The sequence below is a fragment of the Rhea pennata genome, chromosome 8 (assembly GCF_028389875.1).
Source record: "Rhea pennata isolate bPtePen1 chromosome 8, bPtePen1.pri, whole genome shotgun sequence".
Taxonomy (NCBI): Eukaryota; Metazoa; Chordata; class Aves; order Rheiformes; family Rheidae; genus Rhea; species Rhea pennata.
Window position 1 is genome coordinate 10,867,931 of NC_084670.1, and position 16,034 is coordinate 10,883,964.

Below are 16,034 nucleotides of genomic sequence, written 5' to 3' on the forward strand. Positions count from 1 at the left end.
TCGCCGAGTGAGAGAGGATGTGTCCCCTTCTGCTCGTTGCGCGCACCCCCTCTTCTGCCTCGTGGAAGCGACCACTCGCACAGCGCCCCCCCGCCCTCCTCGAACGGGTTAAAAAGGCGGCGTGAAGCCCCGCCCCCTGGGGCCCCTCCCGCGGCGTGCCGGGGGGGGGGGGGGGGGGAGGTGTGGCTTCGTCCTCGGCAAGAGGCGGTTGGCGACGGTTGGGCCCCTCAGAGCCTCTTAAAATGAAACCTAGCGGGGCCGGGAGCGGCGCAGAGAGCGAGGGGCTGCGACCTGCCGGAGCCGCCCGGAGCCGCCGGCCACGCCGCGCGGGGCTGCGAGCTGGGCACGGCGGGCGCCGCCGCGGTCTGCCGGCCCAGCGCTGAGCCGCGCCGCGGAGCCGGCGGGCGCCGCGGGCTGAACGGCGCTGCCCGCCCCGCTCGCGCTCCTCGCCTGCCGTTATTGTTGCTTGCCTACCCCCGCCTTCCTCCTCAGCCTGCGGAAAGAAGTCTAGCCGCGGACTGAAATCGCTCCTTTTTTTACCCGCGCTTCAGCACACGCACCCTCCCGCCTTTGTGCGGGCGGGGGGAGGTGTTTTGTTTTAAACCAGGTGTTATAAAAATACCCCAAAAACGGCGGTTTTTTAGAAAGTAGCTTTTCTGTGGAAAGCCACTTTTTGTTTTTAATCAAAAAAAAAAAAAAAAAAACTACATACGTAATCTACCTAGAGTTCCTGCAGGACAGCTGCTGAGGTGTCTCGTGTGTATATGCTCTTCTTTTTTTAAGTTTAATTTTGAGGGGTTTTTTTATTCTTTTTTTTTGACAGAAATGTCATATTAGAGCGGGGTGGGTTATTCTCGTTTTCCTTTTTTTTCTTCTTTTTTTTTTTTTTTCGTTAAACACAAAGCCAGTCTCTTATTTATAAATCTGCCGGGACTTGCCTGTCGCGATGTACAACACGGTGTGGGATATGGACCGCGATGACACAGACTGGAGGGAAGTGATGATGCCATATTCCACTGAGCTGATATTTTATATTGAAATGGACCCTCCAGGTACGGAGCAAAAATCTGCGTGCATGTCTCTGTGTGCATCCCCGAGCCGATAGACGCTGCATCTATTTCCTTCCATTATTGCCATCTCCCTTGCCCGGAGGGCTCAGCATGTCTCCTTGTTGCATACCTTTCCGTTTGGGAAAGGACAGGGGTATCTGCAGAAGGAGTTGGAAATCTGCGCTAAACTAGCTTTGGTGCCTGTATAAACTTTGCACTGACTCGAACCCGCTGTCTGCAGAACAAAAGTGTTTTAAGACTGGTTTCGGGGGGGGGGGGGGTATGAAGGGACAATAATGACTTATCTTGCCTTCGGGAGGGTAAAAAGCTGCTAGCAATCTCTTTTTTTTTAATCTTTACTGAAAACTGCATTTTAGATGCGTTCATTGGTAGAGCAGCAATTTTATTACCCCTTCACCTGTGTGTCTTTATGTGCCTGTAACACTTTGATGTTAGTGATTTACCACTCTCTTAATTTAGTTTCAGTTTAATAGTTCTTACAGTTTCTGAGATCCTTTTCTCTCCAGTTCTGTTACTGCATTGACAGGTTATATGTGTTGTCTCAGTGTTTTTTTGTTGGGAGGGGAGTTTTGTTGAAATAATTTCCTTGAGGCAGCATTATTTTAATAACAATAACCTTGTTCAAAAGGTTTTAAGGCAACTTTTTTTTTCTACTGATTGCCCGTGCTGAAAATAGAGAAATGTTTCATCGCTTGCTTGCCTGAAGTTTTTAGTTAGGACAAAGTTTCATTTGCCTCTGAAGAGTGAGAGAAGGCTTACAAGTACAAGGAGAAGAGTTTGATTCTTTCTTTGGTAATGAATTAAAGTAAGCGTAGATGTGTAGCTGTGAAACCATATCTATACCTGTAAGTTTCTAACTGTAACTGGCTGAGAGCAGTAAGATAATTGAAGGGCCTTTATGCTCTTCTGTCTGATTCAGAATGTGCAGTAAATTACGCATCAAAATCTTAGCCTGCCGAGAAGCTGATAGCAAATAAGTCCTTTATAAGTGACTACTGTGTAGTGTTGTACTATTAGACTTTCAAAATGTATTTTCAAATCTATGCCTGAACTATGGCTTGTATCTGAAAGTGTGGTTTAGTCTCTTTGTTTCAGCACAGTGAGCTGGTTTTCTCTCTCCTTAGGTATGTGGGCACTTTAATTAAAAAGTGGGGGGGGGGAGGGGAGATAGGACTAAGATTTTTGGATTTCAAGGACCTGTAGTCACTTCCTCTAGTAACTCTGACACTTTTAAAAGTTGGACAGATCTCTCAGGCAGTACTGGCCACTACTCATTAAATTCTTACATAGCTGACAATACCTATTTTTAGATGCTACTCCTGAATGCCTAAAGTTCAGTCAAATCTGTTTGCTTGCTTCTATAAATTTCAAAGGGTATCTTTTCTGTAAAAGCTTGTCCAATTTCAGCTGTTCAGGCAGTTAATAACTGTTTGCATCAATGAAACAAATTTGTGTCAATGAAACAGAAAAGCAAGTTCTGTTGTAGGTGCCTTCAAACAATTGATGTTGATTTAAAAACAAACAAAAAAAGCCCCTTAAGTGGTTTGGTGTGAGGAGACTGCTAAAAGGGGTTGGCCTAACTGAACTGGTCAGAAAACAATTTTATAATATTTCTGCATAAACTTGGCAATGCAGCCTTCAGAAGTTTATATTAAGAAGCAGTGCTTCTGTCACTAATACTGTCAGCATTTCCATCACTGAAGCCTTGTTGTCAGGGATCAAGACTGCATGTACAAAACTTAAGTTACTAAAAGGCTTAATGCTACGTGCTGTACTCTGAAGTGTTCAGTAACTTTAATATTCTTAAGCTAGAAAAGTCAGAGCTGGGAATGATGCATGGGATGGTCCCCATGTGCATGTCCTGATTTTGTAGAACTATAAATTGTAGGGGAATTGGGGAGGGAAAGGAGAGAATGTATCTAAGGTCGTTGTCTTTTCCCTAGTCTGGAGGTGGGATGGAAAAGCATTTTAAGGTCTGGAATGATAGGTCATCCCTAAGGGGGAGTGTGGAGGAATTTATTTGGAAGACTTAGACACTCTGCATGCCTTGTGATAAAGTCACTTTGCTTGCACCCGGTAACACCACAACTGAATTTGGCCCACTTCCAACAAAAATTTGTTAAGGCTTTCAGTATAGAATTCCCCTGCACAGAGACTAGAGTTCCTGAGCAGTTGAACTGTGGCAATATGTTTTCTCTACAGTGCACAAACTAACAATATGCAGTGAATTACTGTGCTGCCAAAGGAGGCAGTGCATTCTTTTGTCCACAGAACTTACGTGAAGAGATCCCTGGTTGGTCTTTATGCTACAATACTGGGCACTTACTGATACAGGAGCCAAGTGGTTCAAATCATGCATGACTGCTCATGATTACATTTTAGTATGTCTAAACTTTAGACAGAAGACAAAAGCAAGGTTAACATAATGTGCAGTGTCACCTGTAATCCCTAAGTCAAGGGTAGGGATACTGTTTCTTGTTAAGGGCCAATAGAGCTTTATATTTCTTGGCAGGCAGTCTTAATACCCACCTTAACATTGTCCAATAATAATGCAGAAATAAAATCCTGTGATAGCACGCAGTATGAAGTGAAGCTGTAGACTATGTCAAACCTCAATGCACCTGCACCAGCTTATCAGTGTGTTTGCTTTTTCTGTCTGTATCAGATGTTGTAGTTGTAAATGGATGCTTGGAGCAGTTCCTGAAGTCAATCTACTAAAGAGCTTGCTCAAAAATAAAAATTTAAAAAAATTCTCTCTTGCATGGAATTTTCTCCAGTTCAACTGGTGCAAGGTCAGGAAACAAGTCAGCTTTCTTCTAGAATTTAATCCAGCCTAAGCATAGGAGTGGGGCAGTTTTCCTAAACAGACTGATAGATCTATGGATTCAGTTCTACCAGCCTTGCAAAAACATGCTTTATAGGTCTGCTACTAATAGGGCAGCAAAAGTGGTGAAAACTAGTGGGGTGACTCATTTCTTTCGAAGTACCTAATACCTTTTCCTTCTGCTTGCATGTCTTTTCATATGATAAAATGTATCAGTAGCATAAGGTGTGTCCATAGGATGTGTATATGGCAGATAATACTAGGTGCAATGAAATAACTTCCAGTGTCCAAAGACACAATTGGAAGCACCAATTGCATGTAGCTAATAGCTTCTAAACTTTTAAATCAGGATTAATATGGAATATCACGGCTATAAAAGCATCATACCCTGATTCAGACACTAGGAAAATGGTTATCAGTGACTCGCTTGCATTTTTGTTCTTGCTCCGAGCCTTGGTGTCTGAAAAGACAACTCAAGGAAATAGGATATAGAATTGAATTTATTTTTATTTTACCACAGCTGTTCAGGTCTGCAACAAATCGTAGCTGCCAGAAGTTTAAGTTTTTAAGTAGAGGATCTTGAACTGACTGCAAAAGCTACTGGAATACCTGGTACTTAGGTATTACATTGCTTTTGATTAGTAGCACTGAATTGTGACTTTCCCTTTCTCTCTATAGACCTAGGTTATATTATCAGTTATGTTGATGATAAAATGTGTGATCACTGAATACATTCTGTAACAGTTGGATGAAAATCAGTAAAAGTTTTCTGCTGGGATTTCAGATCCAGATGTCAGCAAAGATATTTGGCTCAGCTACAAATTAGAGGTTAGTTTCACTTGTGTGGGTTGTGAAGAAAACCACAAGTTTAAAGCAAGCTTACTAATGCAGAATGGGCTTTGTCTATTGATGGGTAGATAATAGAATAAGTACTTATCCTCAAGCTGTGTGCAAGGTACCTTTTTTAAAGGCTATTAGGCCCAAATATGTCTGACTAAATTTATTACTTGTCTCAACTGTTTTTTTCAAGACTACTGCTCTTCCTTGCCTCCTCTGCTTTACCCAGCTACAGCAACGCTGTTACTACAAAATCTATATTCCTTTAAAAAGGAAAAGGATGGGATGAGTAATAATCTGTAGGCTGCTCAGTTTAGCCTACTCTGCAAGAGCAGTATTACCATTGTATGACAGAGACAAGTATTCAAAGAAAAAAACTATTTATTATAGCTCCCACTTTCTTCTCATACATAATTGACAACCTTTGTTTTAAGGGAATACTCTAAATTGGGAAAACATAGGATTCTAATTTCAAGGGCAGTGTTTACTTGGATCTGTCTGCTGTATCATCCACAGTGTTATGTGGAAACTGAATGTGGCTCCATAGTTCAGGTTTGTGTGATGCGGTTGCCAGATGTAGGTATGAATACTGTGTGTCTGTGCCTAATTAATTTTTCTAGTGGAAAAACAGATGAAAATTTTAAGAGCATTGTCAGTATTGTCCTTCAGCTTATCTGAGTTGACTCTAAAAGCTTATCAAAAAAAAAAATCTGCTCTCACACCCCTTGGTGTGAGACCTAGTTTGTTTCATCAGCACAGCGGCACTGTAATAGCAAATGTCCTCACTGCAAGTGCAAGTTTTGCTGGAAGTCAGGCCCCCCCCCCCAGAGGTAGGCTCTTCTGCAAAGCATAGGTGTTGGTGGATGGAGTGTTCCCTTATTGCAGAAACCAGGAAACTTGTGCAGACTGTTTTGGGATGGAACAGAGAATAAAGACTCAGTAAACTACATTGCAAATCCTGAAAAACGGCTTAAATCCAATTCTCAGCTCCTATAAGGAAAGAGGCATGAAATGTTTGTAATCTGTTTTTGTTACACCTAGATTTCTCTACCACTGTCTTCATTTAATGACTGCTGTAACCATCTCTTTTTTTCTGATTGCATTTTCAGGCTTGTTTTTGCATTCCTTGTGTTTGATTTTTCATTCTGATGGCTCTAACTGTTAAAGAATGTCACTCATCAGCTTTCAATTAAGTAAATGAATGCAGAAAGTAGCATCATTAATATAAAGTGAGATGATGCTTTGCTGGAATAGGGAGAACCTGCTTTAGAAGGCTGGACTTTTTATCATTAGGCTTTCAGAAGACAAAAATAAAGTTGGGAGTTGTAATTCAATTGTTCTGAGAAGCTGCGGGTTTATGCAAATTAAAATACAGAAGAATATCCTGGGAAGGAAAGGAGCTATTTGTGGCATGCTTGAAAAGAAAACTCTCTCTAATGGCAGCAAATGTTACTTCTGCATCATTCTGAGCAATTCTGTATCTCATCTGTAGCCTCTAGCTGAGGGAGGTTAATCGCAGTGTTGCTTCCTTCTACTTTGTCTACTCTCCTTGGAGTTTCTTCTGAAGAATGTATTTTGCCAAGCAGTAGAAGACTACTGCCTTCACCTTGCATTCATAATATCTTATTCCAGAGCTAACCTTTTCAGGCTTATCCTTACTCTACAGTTTGGGGAAACTGAGAAACATAGTTGGTCATATACATTTGCACCCATTGCTAGGAACAGGTGGGTGCCTTGCATCATCTCATGTTGATTGTTTGGTGAGTCACTTTTTCGGCAGAGAATTAAAGAAAAGTTCCCCCCTTTGGGGGGAAGAAAAAGCAGCATAAAAATACTTTTATCAGTATTTGCCTGTTTGCCTGTATACTTTAAAGCTTAAGTTATTATTGACAGACTATTACTGTCTTAAAACAGGTTTCTGTCAAACTTTGGCCCCATTAAAGCAATAGATGTGTTCTACCTGGATTTGGGGAACTTCTGTTTGTAAAGTACGTTCCTCAGTAGTGCTTAAAGAGCAGGCTCTGCTCCTGTATTAAATGTCCTTATGAAAATGAGTCAGAATGTTTTTATCCTATTTTTTAATCTTATTTTTTCTAACAGATTAAAATCTGAACTGTAACTAAGTCTGTTCTTCGCATAATCTAAACTACAGCATATAAATTTAAGAGGTGTTCTAAAACAGTGTGTGATGTTACCATCTTACAAAGAGGTTCTTTCCGTCGTCCTTGATCTTAGCTGCGCCCTCCCCTCAAAAGGCAAAGGTTTTGAAATGGTTTAGTGAATAAATTCCAGCACCTTGTTCTTCTAGTGCACTTTTAAGATAGAGTGGTTACCAAATGGAAGTTTTATAAAAATGCATACAGTTCAAAGGAAGCAAAGCTGCAACTGGTGTCTGTTGTAACCTTTCCCAGTTGGACTCTAGCTGCCTGGTGAACCCTGATCCTGAAGCACAATGCTCTCTAAATCTTTCCTGTGGCTGAATAGGATCCAGGTTCTTCTCTGGCTTTGAGTCCAATAGCACATTCAAGATGGCCAGCGCCCATCTTGGATGAGATCAGATACTCCAGGTGCTTCAACCTGTGACTATTTTCAGCATTTGCTTAGACTCTCTGCTAGTTTTCATGAATGCTGGAAAAGTGTTGTTTTAATGATATATATGTTGCTACTTCTAAAAATCAGGTATCTCTGAAGCTTACAAATGGTTATTTGGGAAGAAAGGATTTGGGGAAAAAATCATACTACTTAGCAAAAAAAAAAAAAAATGGAGTTGGACAAAATAATAAAACATCAATCTATAACCCCTTCCTTTGTTCTTTCATTCTAGAATAACTTGATGTTTGGTGGTACTTTGAGATTCTTGTCCTTCAGGTCAGGTTTCTCCTTCAAAACATAAACCCATCACTTCCCTGTGCCAGGTACATCTTACTCTCCTTTACTTCTCCCCACTTCCTCTTAAAAAAAAAAAAGACATTTTTTTTCAAGTTTTTTTTTCTTTCCTTAGCCTTATTCTAATTTTCAGCCTCTGTAGTCCTTAAAATCTGTTGTTTTGCCTAATCATCTTTGCCTTTGAAGGAATTCTTTCCCTTACTTGCACTATCCCACCTCACCCTCAAACAAACAAAAATACCCAAACCAAAAGTGCTGCAATGAAGCTAGAGAAAATTATTGTAGCAGGGGGACACAGCCCACTGTCCCATTGCGTTCCTTCTGACTGTGGGCAGTAAAACTTGCGTTCCACAATGCCTGCTTCAGGAAAATGTTCTAGAGGTGATGTAGATAAGTTCATTGATGTATCGTGTACATAAATTCTGTCTGTGTTACAACCAGAATTTATAGATCGTAGTTAAATTTCTGAAGTTGTCAGTAGTCATACTGTGTTTCTGCAGTATGGCCATATTGAAATTTTAGGAATCTAGATTGTTAGAGCTAGCTAGCTCCTGGGGAACTGCTCCTAAATTTCAAGTTAGTATTCTTTGGGGGTTTGTGGCATCTTTTACTTTGATTCATCTCTTGTCTCCAACGGTAGTTTCTTGAAGGCTTCAGAGAAGCTTGAGTCAATGAGTTGAATACTTAAGATCTTTTCTGTTTAGAGGAGTGTGGTACAGACCGCGCTATTTGATCAGTACTGCAAAATGAAAGAAGTCAAATTGCTGCTGTAAAATGGTTTTGATGAAAATATTTTGAAAATCAGTGTACTTGAACAAGGAGATCAAAATCATTTATCTTGTTACAGCTGAAGCATAAGCATCAGCTGTGCCATCTGAGGTATACTAGATAGGGACTGTGACTTTTTTTTTTTTTTTTTAAATCTTCTCTGAATTTCGGCCTCTGCTGGGAGTGCTCGATAGGAGCGCATGTACTGGGGCTTCTGCCTCACAGTAACTGTCTTTATGATCTCTGTGTATGTATGCACACATGCACGAAATGCAACAGTTTTCTGAGTAGTTCTGATTACAATTTTTTTTTCTGTTGATTTGGAAAGCACCTTCTGATCTTGATTTAGATGGATCTCTGTTAGCAATTTAGGTAGTGTTGAAATATCTCTGTTAAGTAACTACAGAAAATAGTTTGGCATATAGCAAGGACATGTGCTGTGTGAAGGATATTTTTATGTACTGCTGTGAAAGATCTGAGCCAGTGGAAAACTGGAAAAAAATGCTACTTGGAGCAGAAGGAGTCACATGTATTTAAGACTATTATATTCAAGAGGTAGGCTGTTCTGCAACAAACTTCTCATGAACACCCAGCCATTTCTGTGAACTAGTTCTCCTGTGAGGTTTATGCTTGACATCTGGATAGATAGATACTCTTTGACAAATCTAGGGGGAAAAGCTCCCTCCTCCCCCAGCCCCATTTCAAATGACTTTCTTTCCTTTTTGTTAGGTCTTCCAGTTACAGTCTGTCACTGCCTCAGCCTGATTTCATTGTTTTATCTTCCACAATGAAGAGCTGATTCTTTATTCTTGGTCATTATAGGTCTGTGCTTAAGCTCGATTTCATGCTTTCCTAACTCATACACACAATTTATCTTCTTATATTGACCAAACAGTATCTTTAATGGCTGTTTGAAGATTCTGCTTGTGTTGAATAGTCTTCTAGATTTGACACCATATTCCATGAAGTACTGTTGTTGATATCTCAGATTTTCACAGGACAATGAAATGTCTGCTTCCGATTTTAATGTGAGAATTGGTAAAAGCCTAGGTCTACTAGTTAGTAGGTAGTTACTCCTTTCTGAAGTGAGCCAAGCATGTGATGCTTAGGTAATAATGATCTTTCTGAGCGAATAAAACCGGGAAAAAATTTAAAGCATTGTTGCTGTTTTGGTATCCAGCTTAGCAAGTACAATTAATACACTGTCGATAAGTAAAAGAGGACTTGTGGTTTTCATCCTAATCGTGTTGACTTTGTAACAGTAGTCTTCAATGCTGTTAGTCATTCAACCTCAGCCAGTGCTGTAGCTTTACAGTTAATTGTTACGCTGTGGTCCATGTTGAAAGGAAGGACATCTGTCATCAGATAGTGGATATAATTGGGGAGTTGGGGCTTTGGGAGCTCTACAATGTCTTCATGCAAAGGGTAGAATGAAAAGGAAATGCTGTGTTATTTTGTAATGCAGAAATCAAAAATCCCTGTGTCATTTATCTAGCAGTGAGCATCTTCCTTTTCTGCCCCTCTCAGACAGTGAAGTAACAAACCTTGTGACACAGTGATGGGTAGTTGTTATATGCCCAAAGGAGAATTCTGAATCTGAGTCAGCCTCTTTTTCTTCAGACTGTTGTTGTTTGCCCCTCTGCAGGTCTCCCATACCAAATAATCTTTTAACCTGTGCAGTAGCTGTGAGTGTTCATGAAGAACAAAGAGTGTACCAGAAGCCTGACAGTCTGTAGGAGATGAAACTGTGGTTGTGAGGTGTGAGAGGATTGGATGGCTAGGGGAGTTTTCAAACAAAACTGATCTTTATCAAAAAAAAATCAAATCTGAAATATTTCTTAAAGGCATTGTTTTTTGTGAAAGTTCACAGAAACACAGAAAAAGTTATAATGGAAGTGTTTTCATTGGAAACTTGCCTGGATTTTTGCCCACTTGTTTGCTGTTTTCTGTAATGAGATATTGAAAGGCTTCAATTCTTAGAATATTTTTTGGCCTTTGGTGTCTCACCTGATCTGGTGGAGGAGGGCAAAAGTGTGAGCATATATAAGGTTCCATGGCCAGCAGTAATGTGATTGAGTAGCTTCCCCATCTATCATTTCTTGAGGAGTTTTCAGGGCTTGTTAGCTGCCCTTTGGGGAAGAGAAGCTTAGAAGGACATTGATGCTCAGTATTTGAGAAGGGGGTCTTGGCAAGAGAACTGACAAGTTGAGATGTGCAGCTGCCAAGATAACTTACCTGTCAGTAGTAGTGAATGAGTTGCTGTCAGCTGATGTGCACGATCCTCTCTGTCAGCTGGAAAATCTCAGCAAAGGTATAGTGCCTTATTACTCCCACTTGCATACACAGTTCACAAATTCACTGAATGAAGAAGTGCAAAAAGCACCTTTTTCAGCACATGCTTTTTTCTCCCTCAAGTTGTCTTGAGGGGATCTAGTGTAGCAGTGACAAATACAGGACTATTGAGGGACAAAAAGATTTTGAGTCTTGACATTAAAAGTTTTTGAGGAAATTGAGTAGAACTACAAGAAACAGTTGAATGTTGGGAGATTTTTTTTTTTTTCTCAAAAAAGAAAAACTAGCTTGCACTTTTGTTCCAGGTCTTTATCCATATCTACAATGGGAAGATATTTCTGTCCTTTAGGATTGTGTCATTAAAATATTAGCTTGCCTAACCTTGGAGTACTTGCATGTTTCCCTAGCAATGACACTTTTCAAAGCCTTATATTACAGTTTGTAGGGTACAGTATGCCAGCTTTTTTAAACTGGATAACTATTTTAGGAGTCCTCTGATCTGTTATCCGCTTGTCACAAAATATGTAGGCAGGGTAGATTGGGATCTTCAGCAGGAAGCAAGTTAGTAAACAAGGAAGTGCTGAGTGGCTTAAAATTGACTACTCAGTAGCTGTGATTATTTGTAACAATACAGATAGATAATACTGCATTTAAGTCTCCTATGCTTTTAAGTATCTAGCCTGCATCCCTTGGAAAATGCTGGAAGAAATGAGTAAAGTAATGGAGACATTCCTAGACTAAGTGGCATTTGCTTGAAAACTTCAAATTAAAGTTTAATTAATTGGCAGACTTGTGCATAAATACTGCAGCCAGAGGAGGAGTGGATTGCTTGACTGGATGCTACTTGGGATGTAGCACTTGGAGACCCAAGGCATTCTGCTTTTTTACTCCCCCTGAATTAGTGCTATTGAAAACTCTCACACTTTGGGCTCCCTGACTCTTAAATCATGAAACTTTTAAAATTTTTGATTAAAAGCCTAGCTCAGAAAACTGGATATCTCTTATAAGTCACAATGTACTTTACAGAAGTTAAATCTTGTATTAGTACAGCCCATTGTCTTCTACAAGAGACCTTAATTAAAAAAAAAAATACAGCAGTACTAAGCTTCAGATACTTGCCAGTTTTATGCGTTTTCTCAGTGTTAGAGGTGGTTTGAATTTCAGGGAATTACATCCGTTAAATCTGGAGTAGCTTTAAAAAAAAAAAGAAAAAACAATTCTGTGCAGTCAGTATCTCGGCAAAACCTAATCAATAGGCTTTTTTCTCTAAGGAACTGCGTTTCACTTCTGCAGAGCAGCTCAGCTAAAGCTACCTGCTGGAGACTGCACAGCAGCGTCCTGGGCCCTGACGTCAGCAACATACGATCGCGGGGCCCAGCTGGCATTGGCTGCCTCTGTTGTCTCCGTTCGCTCATCAGCTCCTTTTTATTTTCTTCCTTCTAAATGACATAGCACTGGGATTGGGATTTAGCTCAAGCTAGGCTGCTTGGGGAAGCTAGAAAGAGGGGACTTAGAGTGCTAAAGAAAGAAAAAACTAAGATGCCTGCTAGTCTCTTCTCATTGCTGCATGCCAGGCAGTCGCTAAGCTGGTCTTGGGAATGCAAGGATGGAAGCATCCTGTTCAGCTGTTGCCTTTTGGTTTGTGTGGTAAAGCTATCCTAGACAGTGGTAGGGACTTTTGTATCTCATTCTAACAGTAGGTTTTTTTTTTTTTTTTTTAAGTTTGTAATCACTAAAGATCAGTGTTGCTTCTCTCTCAAGAAAAGGGAAGAAGGAGGAAGAAAGAAAACCATCAAGATTTTCACTCTAATCAGAGCTTGTTTTTTAGACGAATTGAGATTATGCCTGTGGCTAGATCAGAATTGGACCCAGTGATAAGGAAGGAGGAATACTGCTGTTCTTGAAAGCATTTCTATTGACTCCCAAGCTAGTTTTATTTCACTTTACTGTAGGATTTTAGCTTTCTAACATTAAGTACAGTATATAAAACTGGATTTTCTTAGATTTAAATCAAAATCTGTAGACTCTGTAGGGCTGTTTGTAGCTTCTAACAGAAACATCACAGGATTTCTTCTAGCAGGGCAGTTAGTACTGTGTAGATATCACTAAAAACTATTTTAGTTTTATCACTTACATCTATTCCAGCTCATTGTGCCAGCACTCTGAAAGCAGCAGCGTGGTGTTTGCTGCTCTGTTACAGTAGACTTGTCCCACTGTTGCAAAATGCTCTTCTCATGTCATTACAGGTTGTGGGTTGCAGAGTCTAAGCTACTTCTTCTCCAGTCATAGACAGCAGTCATATCAAGCTGATAATATAGTCAAGAAACACGAAAATGGTTGGGCATGTTAGTTTTGTGGGCAAAGCAATAGCAAAGGCCTGTTTCTGTAGACAGTACTTAAGTGAATAATCATAGAATCACAGAATCAGTAAGGTTGGAAGGGACCTCTGGAGATCATCTAGTCCAACCTCCCTGCTCAGCAGGGTCATCTACAGCATGTTAGACAGGGTTGCACCCAGGTGGGCCTTGAGTATCTCCAGAGAAGGAGACTCCACAGCCTCTCTGGGCAACCTGTTCCAGTGCTCTGTCGCTCTCACAGTGAAGAAATTCCCCCTCACGTTCAGGCGGAACTTCCTGTGGTTCAGTTTCTGCCCGTTGCCTCTTGGCCTGTCACACGGGACAACTGAAAAGAGTTTGTCCCCCTGACATCATCCCTTCAGATACTTATAGACATTGATGAGATCCCCCCTCAGTCTTCTCTTCCCCAGGCTGAACAGGCCCAGCTCTCGCAGCCGTTCCTCATGGGGCAGATGCTCCAGCCCTCTGATCATCTTTGTAGTCCTATGCTGGACTCTCCAGTAGCTCCATGTCTCTCTTGTACTGGGAGCCGAGAACTGGACACAGTACTTGAGATGAGGCCTCCCCAGGGCTGAGTAGAGGGGCAGGATCACCTCCCTTGACCTGCTGGCAACACTCTGCCCAGTGCACCCAGGATACCATTGGCCGCCTAGGCCACAAGGGCACATTGCTGGCTCATGGTCAATTTGTCATCCACCAGCACTCCCAGGTCCTTCTCTGCATAGCTGCTCTCCAGAAGGTCAGCCCCCAGCCTGTACTGGTGCCGAGGGTTTAATCCCATTACTATTCAAAGAACTTGAAGCACTGAAAGTAAAGAACGTGATCCATAGCGCTCTGAAAACAGAGGATCCACCCTTTTTCAAATCTGCAAGCTATTAAAGCATTTTTTTTAAAGCCTATTGTGGAAAGGACTCCATGAGTCAGGTTTTACAGGAACTGGTCCAAGTCTTCTAATTTTCTCACGCGGAGTAAAGTTGTGCAGACAAACCTATGATAGAAAGAACTGATACCTACCTTTTTTAGTAAAGAAGGTAAAAACAACCTGTAGTGAAGATGGTTGGTGTAATACTTAGTTCTCTGTGCCCTTTTACTAAACTCTTCTTCCCTGCAGTTCTGGTCTTTGTTAGTTTGCTTTTCTGTGCCCACTGCTTTGGAGTGAGCCCTAACAAAGCTGCAAAATAATTCCATAGTATACAAAGGAGCAAGACTTAAGCGTACAAAGAGGGCTAGAGAAGTATTCAAGTACTCTAGAGAATACTTGAAAGCCTCTTCTAGAAAGCCCCTAATACCTTGCTCTATTACCAGTGTAAAAGAGGCTCTTATACTGTAAAAACCTTGAATTTTTTGGTATATCTAAGCCTTAATTTGTTTGTTTGTTTTTTTGTTTTTTTTTTTTTTTAAAAAGTGAAGTCATTGCTGCTGCCAGTATATTCTTAAAATTAAAAAAAACTCCATGCTGCTGTGTTTTCTACATGAAGCTTCATGTTCTTGTTGATTCAGAATTTGCAAAAGATTCTGGAGTAGTTTGAAAACATTTAGTCACTGTTTTTTTCTGAATTCAGATTTATTGCTGTGTGTGGACCAATCACACTCAGAACTTTGTTGCTGATATCTTGTTCCTTGCTTCGAATATGAAGAGTAACCAGGTACAAATGTGAAGTGGGAGAAAGAGAGGCCTGAGAACACTTGCTAATTCTGGAACTTTGCATACAGGAGGTGGAACAAAATAAGGGACAGGAAATAAAAATCATTCCACAGTCTTTGTCTGGATATATGCTCTTCTCACCCTGCAAAGGCAGAATAAGACCCGTAGAGCTTCAAGCAAAATGGGGTTACAAATGTGTCTTATTCTCAGTAGTACATCTAGGAGTACTTAGGTGTTATTCAAACAACTGTAGTGGTTGAGCTAGGACTGAATGCAGCCTCCTAACCAGGAAGCTACTTTACTGAATCCAAAGGTTTGCACCTTCCTTTTATGAGACCTGTTATTGCCTTGGTAGATATGTGCACACCTGAAAGCTCCTGGCTCACCTCACAAAAAGAACCTGTATGTGACAGTTTAATGCTTAGTGCCACCGAATGAATGCTGCTATCTGAATCAGGTGTTTGGTCAGCAACCCCAGGGTGCAAATGTCTGGGTCAAGGTTCAGGTTTAGTTTAGATTGGCTCGATTAAAGCATCGGCTGGTTTGTCTGAGAACAGTAAAGTTACTGTGTGTTAGATAGTCAACATGAAATGGTATTTGAAACTGCAGTTGGAGCACAGTATTTTCTCTTCTTTAATGTGGGAGGTGTGGCTCAGAGGTGAGCAGATGAATAGTGCCAAGTAGCACACCTCTCAGCTCTAAGCCACTCTGCACTGGAGCAAGAGATCAAAATCTTCTTTCTTTGTATTTGTATTTCTGCGTGTACACCAGGACTGCGTGCATCTGAGAGATGGTGATTGTCAGTGTGTGTCAGGTCTCCTCTCTGATGCTTGTGTAATCTGATGACTGGGACGTAGGACTGGGAGAGCAGATGTTCAGGGTCTAACTTAAAAACATGCTAGCAAATCATTGTATATTGCTGCTTTATCTTTCTCTGAACTCAAATGATAGCTGTCCCTCTAAAGCACTCTGTGGTTGCCTCATGAAACGCCAGGAAAATGCCCAGTTTCTGTGGTAGTGTTTCTGATGAGCCCTGAGCTCCACTGCAAAGCAGGGAAGAGCACTCGAGACATCTTTCTTGAAGAAAATAGTAATGCATTTGTGCTGACAGACAAGTCTCTACTAATATATTAGTATACCTATGGCTGCTGAATTATTCTTGGAATAGGACTTACATTCAGGATCATGCTAAAGTTTTGTTTGAGTTGTTTTGAAAAACTGGCTGGATAGCAAGAGGTTTAGTGGGTTGTATGTCCTTACATTGTGTAGTCTATCTTGAGAACAGAAGTAAACCATGTTTGCATTGAATTCAGAACAGGGGGATTCTAGGCAGATATGCCCTTCCAAAGAAACAG

General features: G+C 40.9%; 1 protein-coding gene across 1 annotated transcript in view; it reads left to right on the top strand.

Annotated features, from left to right (window-relative positions):
- The first annotated feature begins 398 nt into the window (after positions 1 to 398).
- PIK3R3 (phosphoinositide-3-kinase regulatory subunit 3) overlaps positions 399 to 16,034 on the top strand; it is a 33,566-nt gene continuing 17,930 nt past the window's right edge. Inside the window, exon 1 of the mRNA XM_062581996.1 lies at positions 399 to 1,052. Within this exon, the coding sequence (XP_062437980.1) occupies positions 947 to 1,052 (106 nt within the window). The 5' untranslated portion in view covers positions 399 to 946. The remainder of the gene's footprint in view (positions 1,053 to 16,034) is intronic.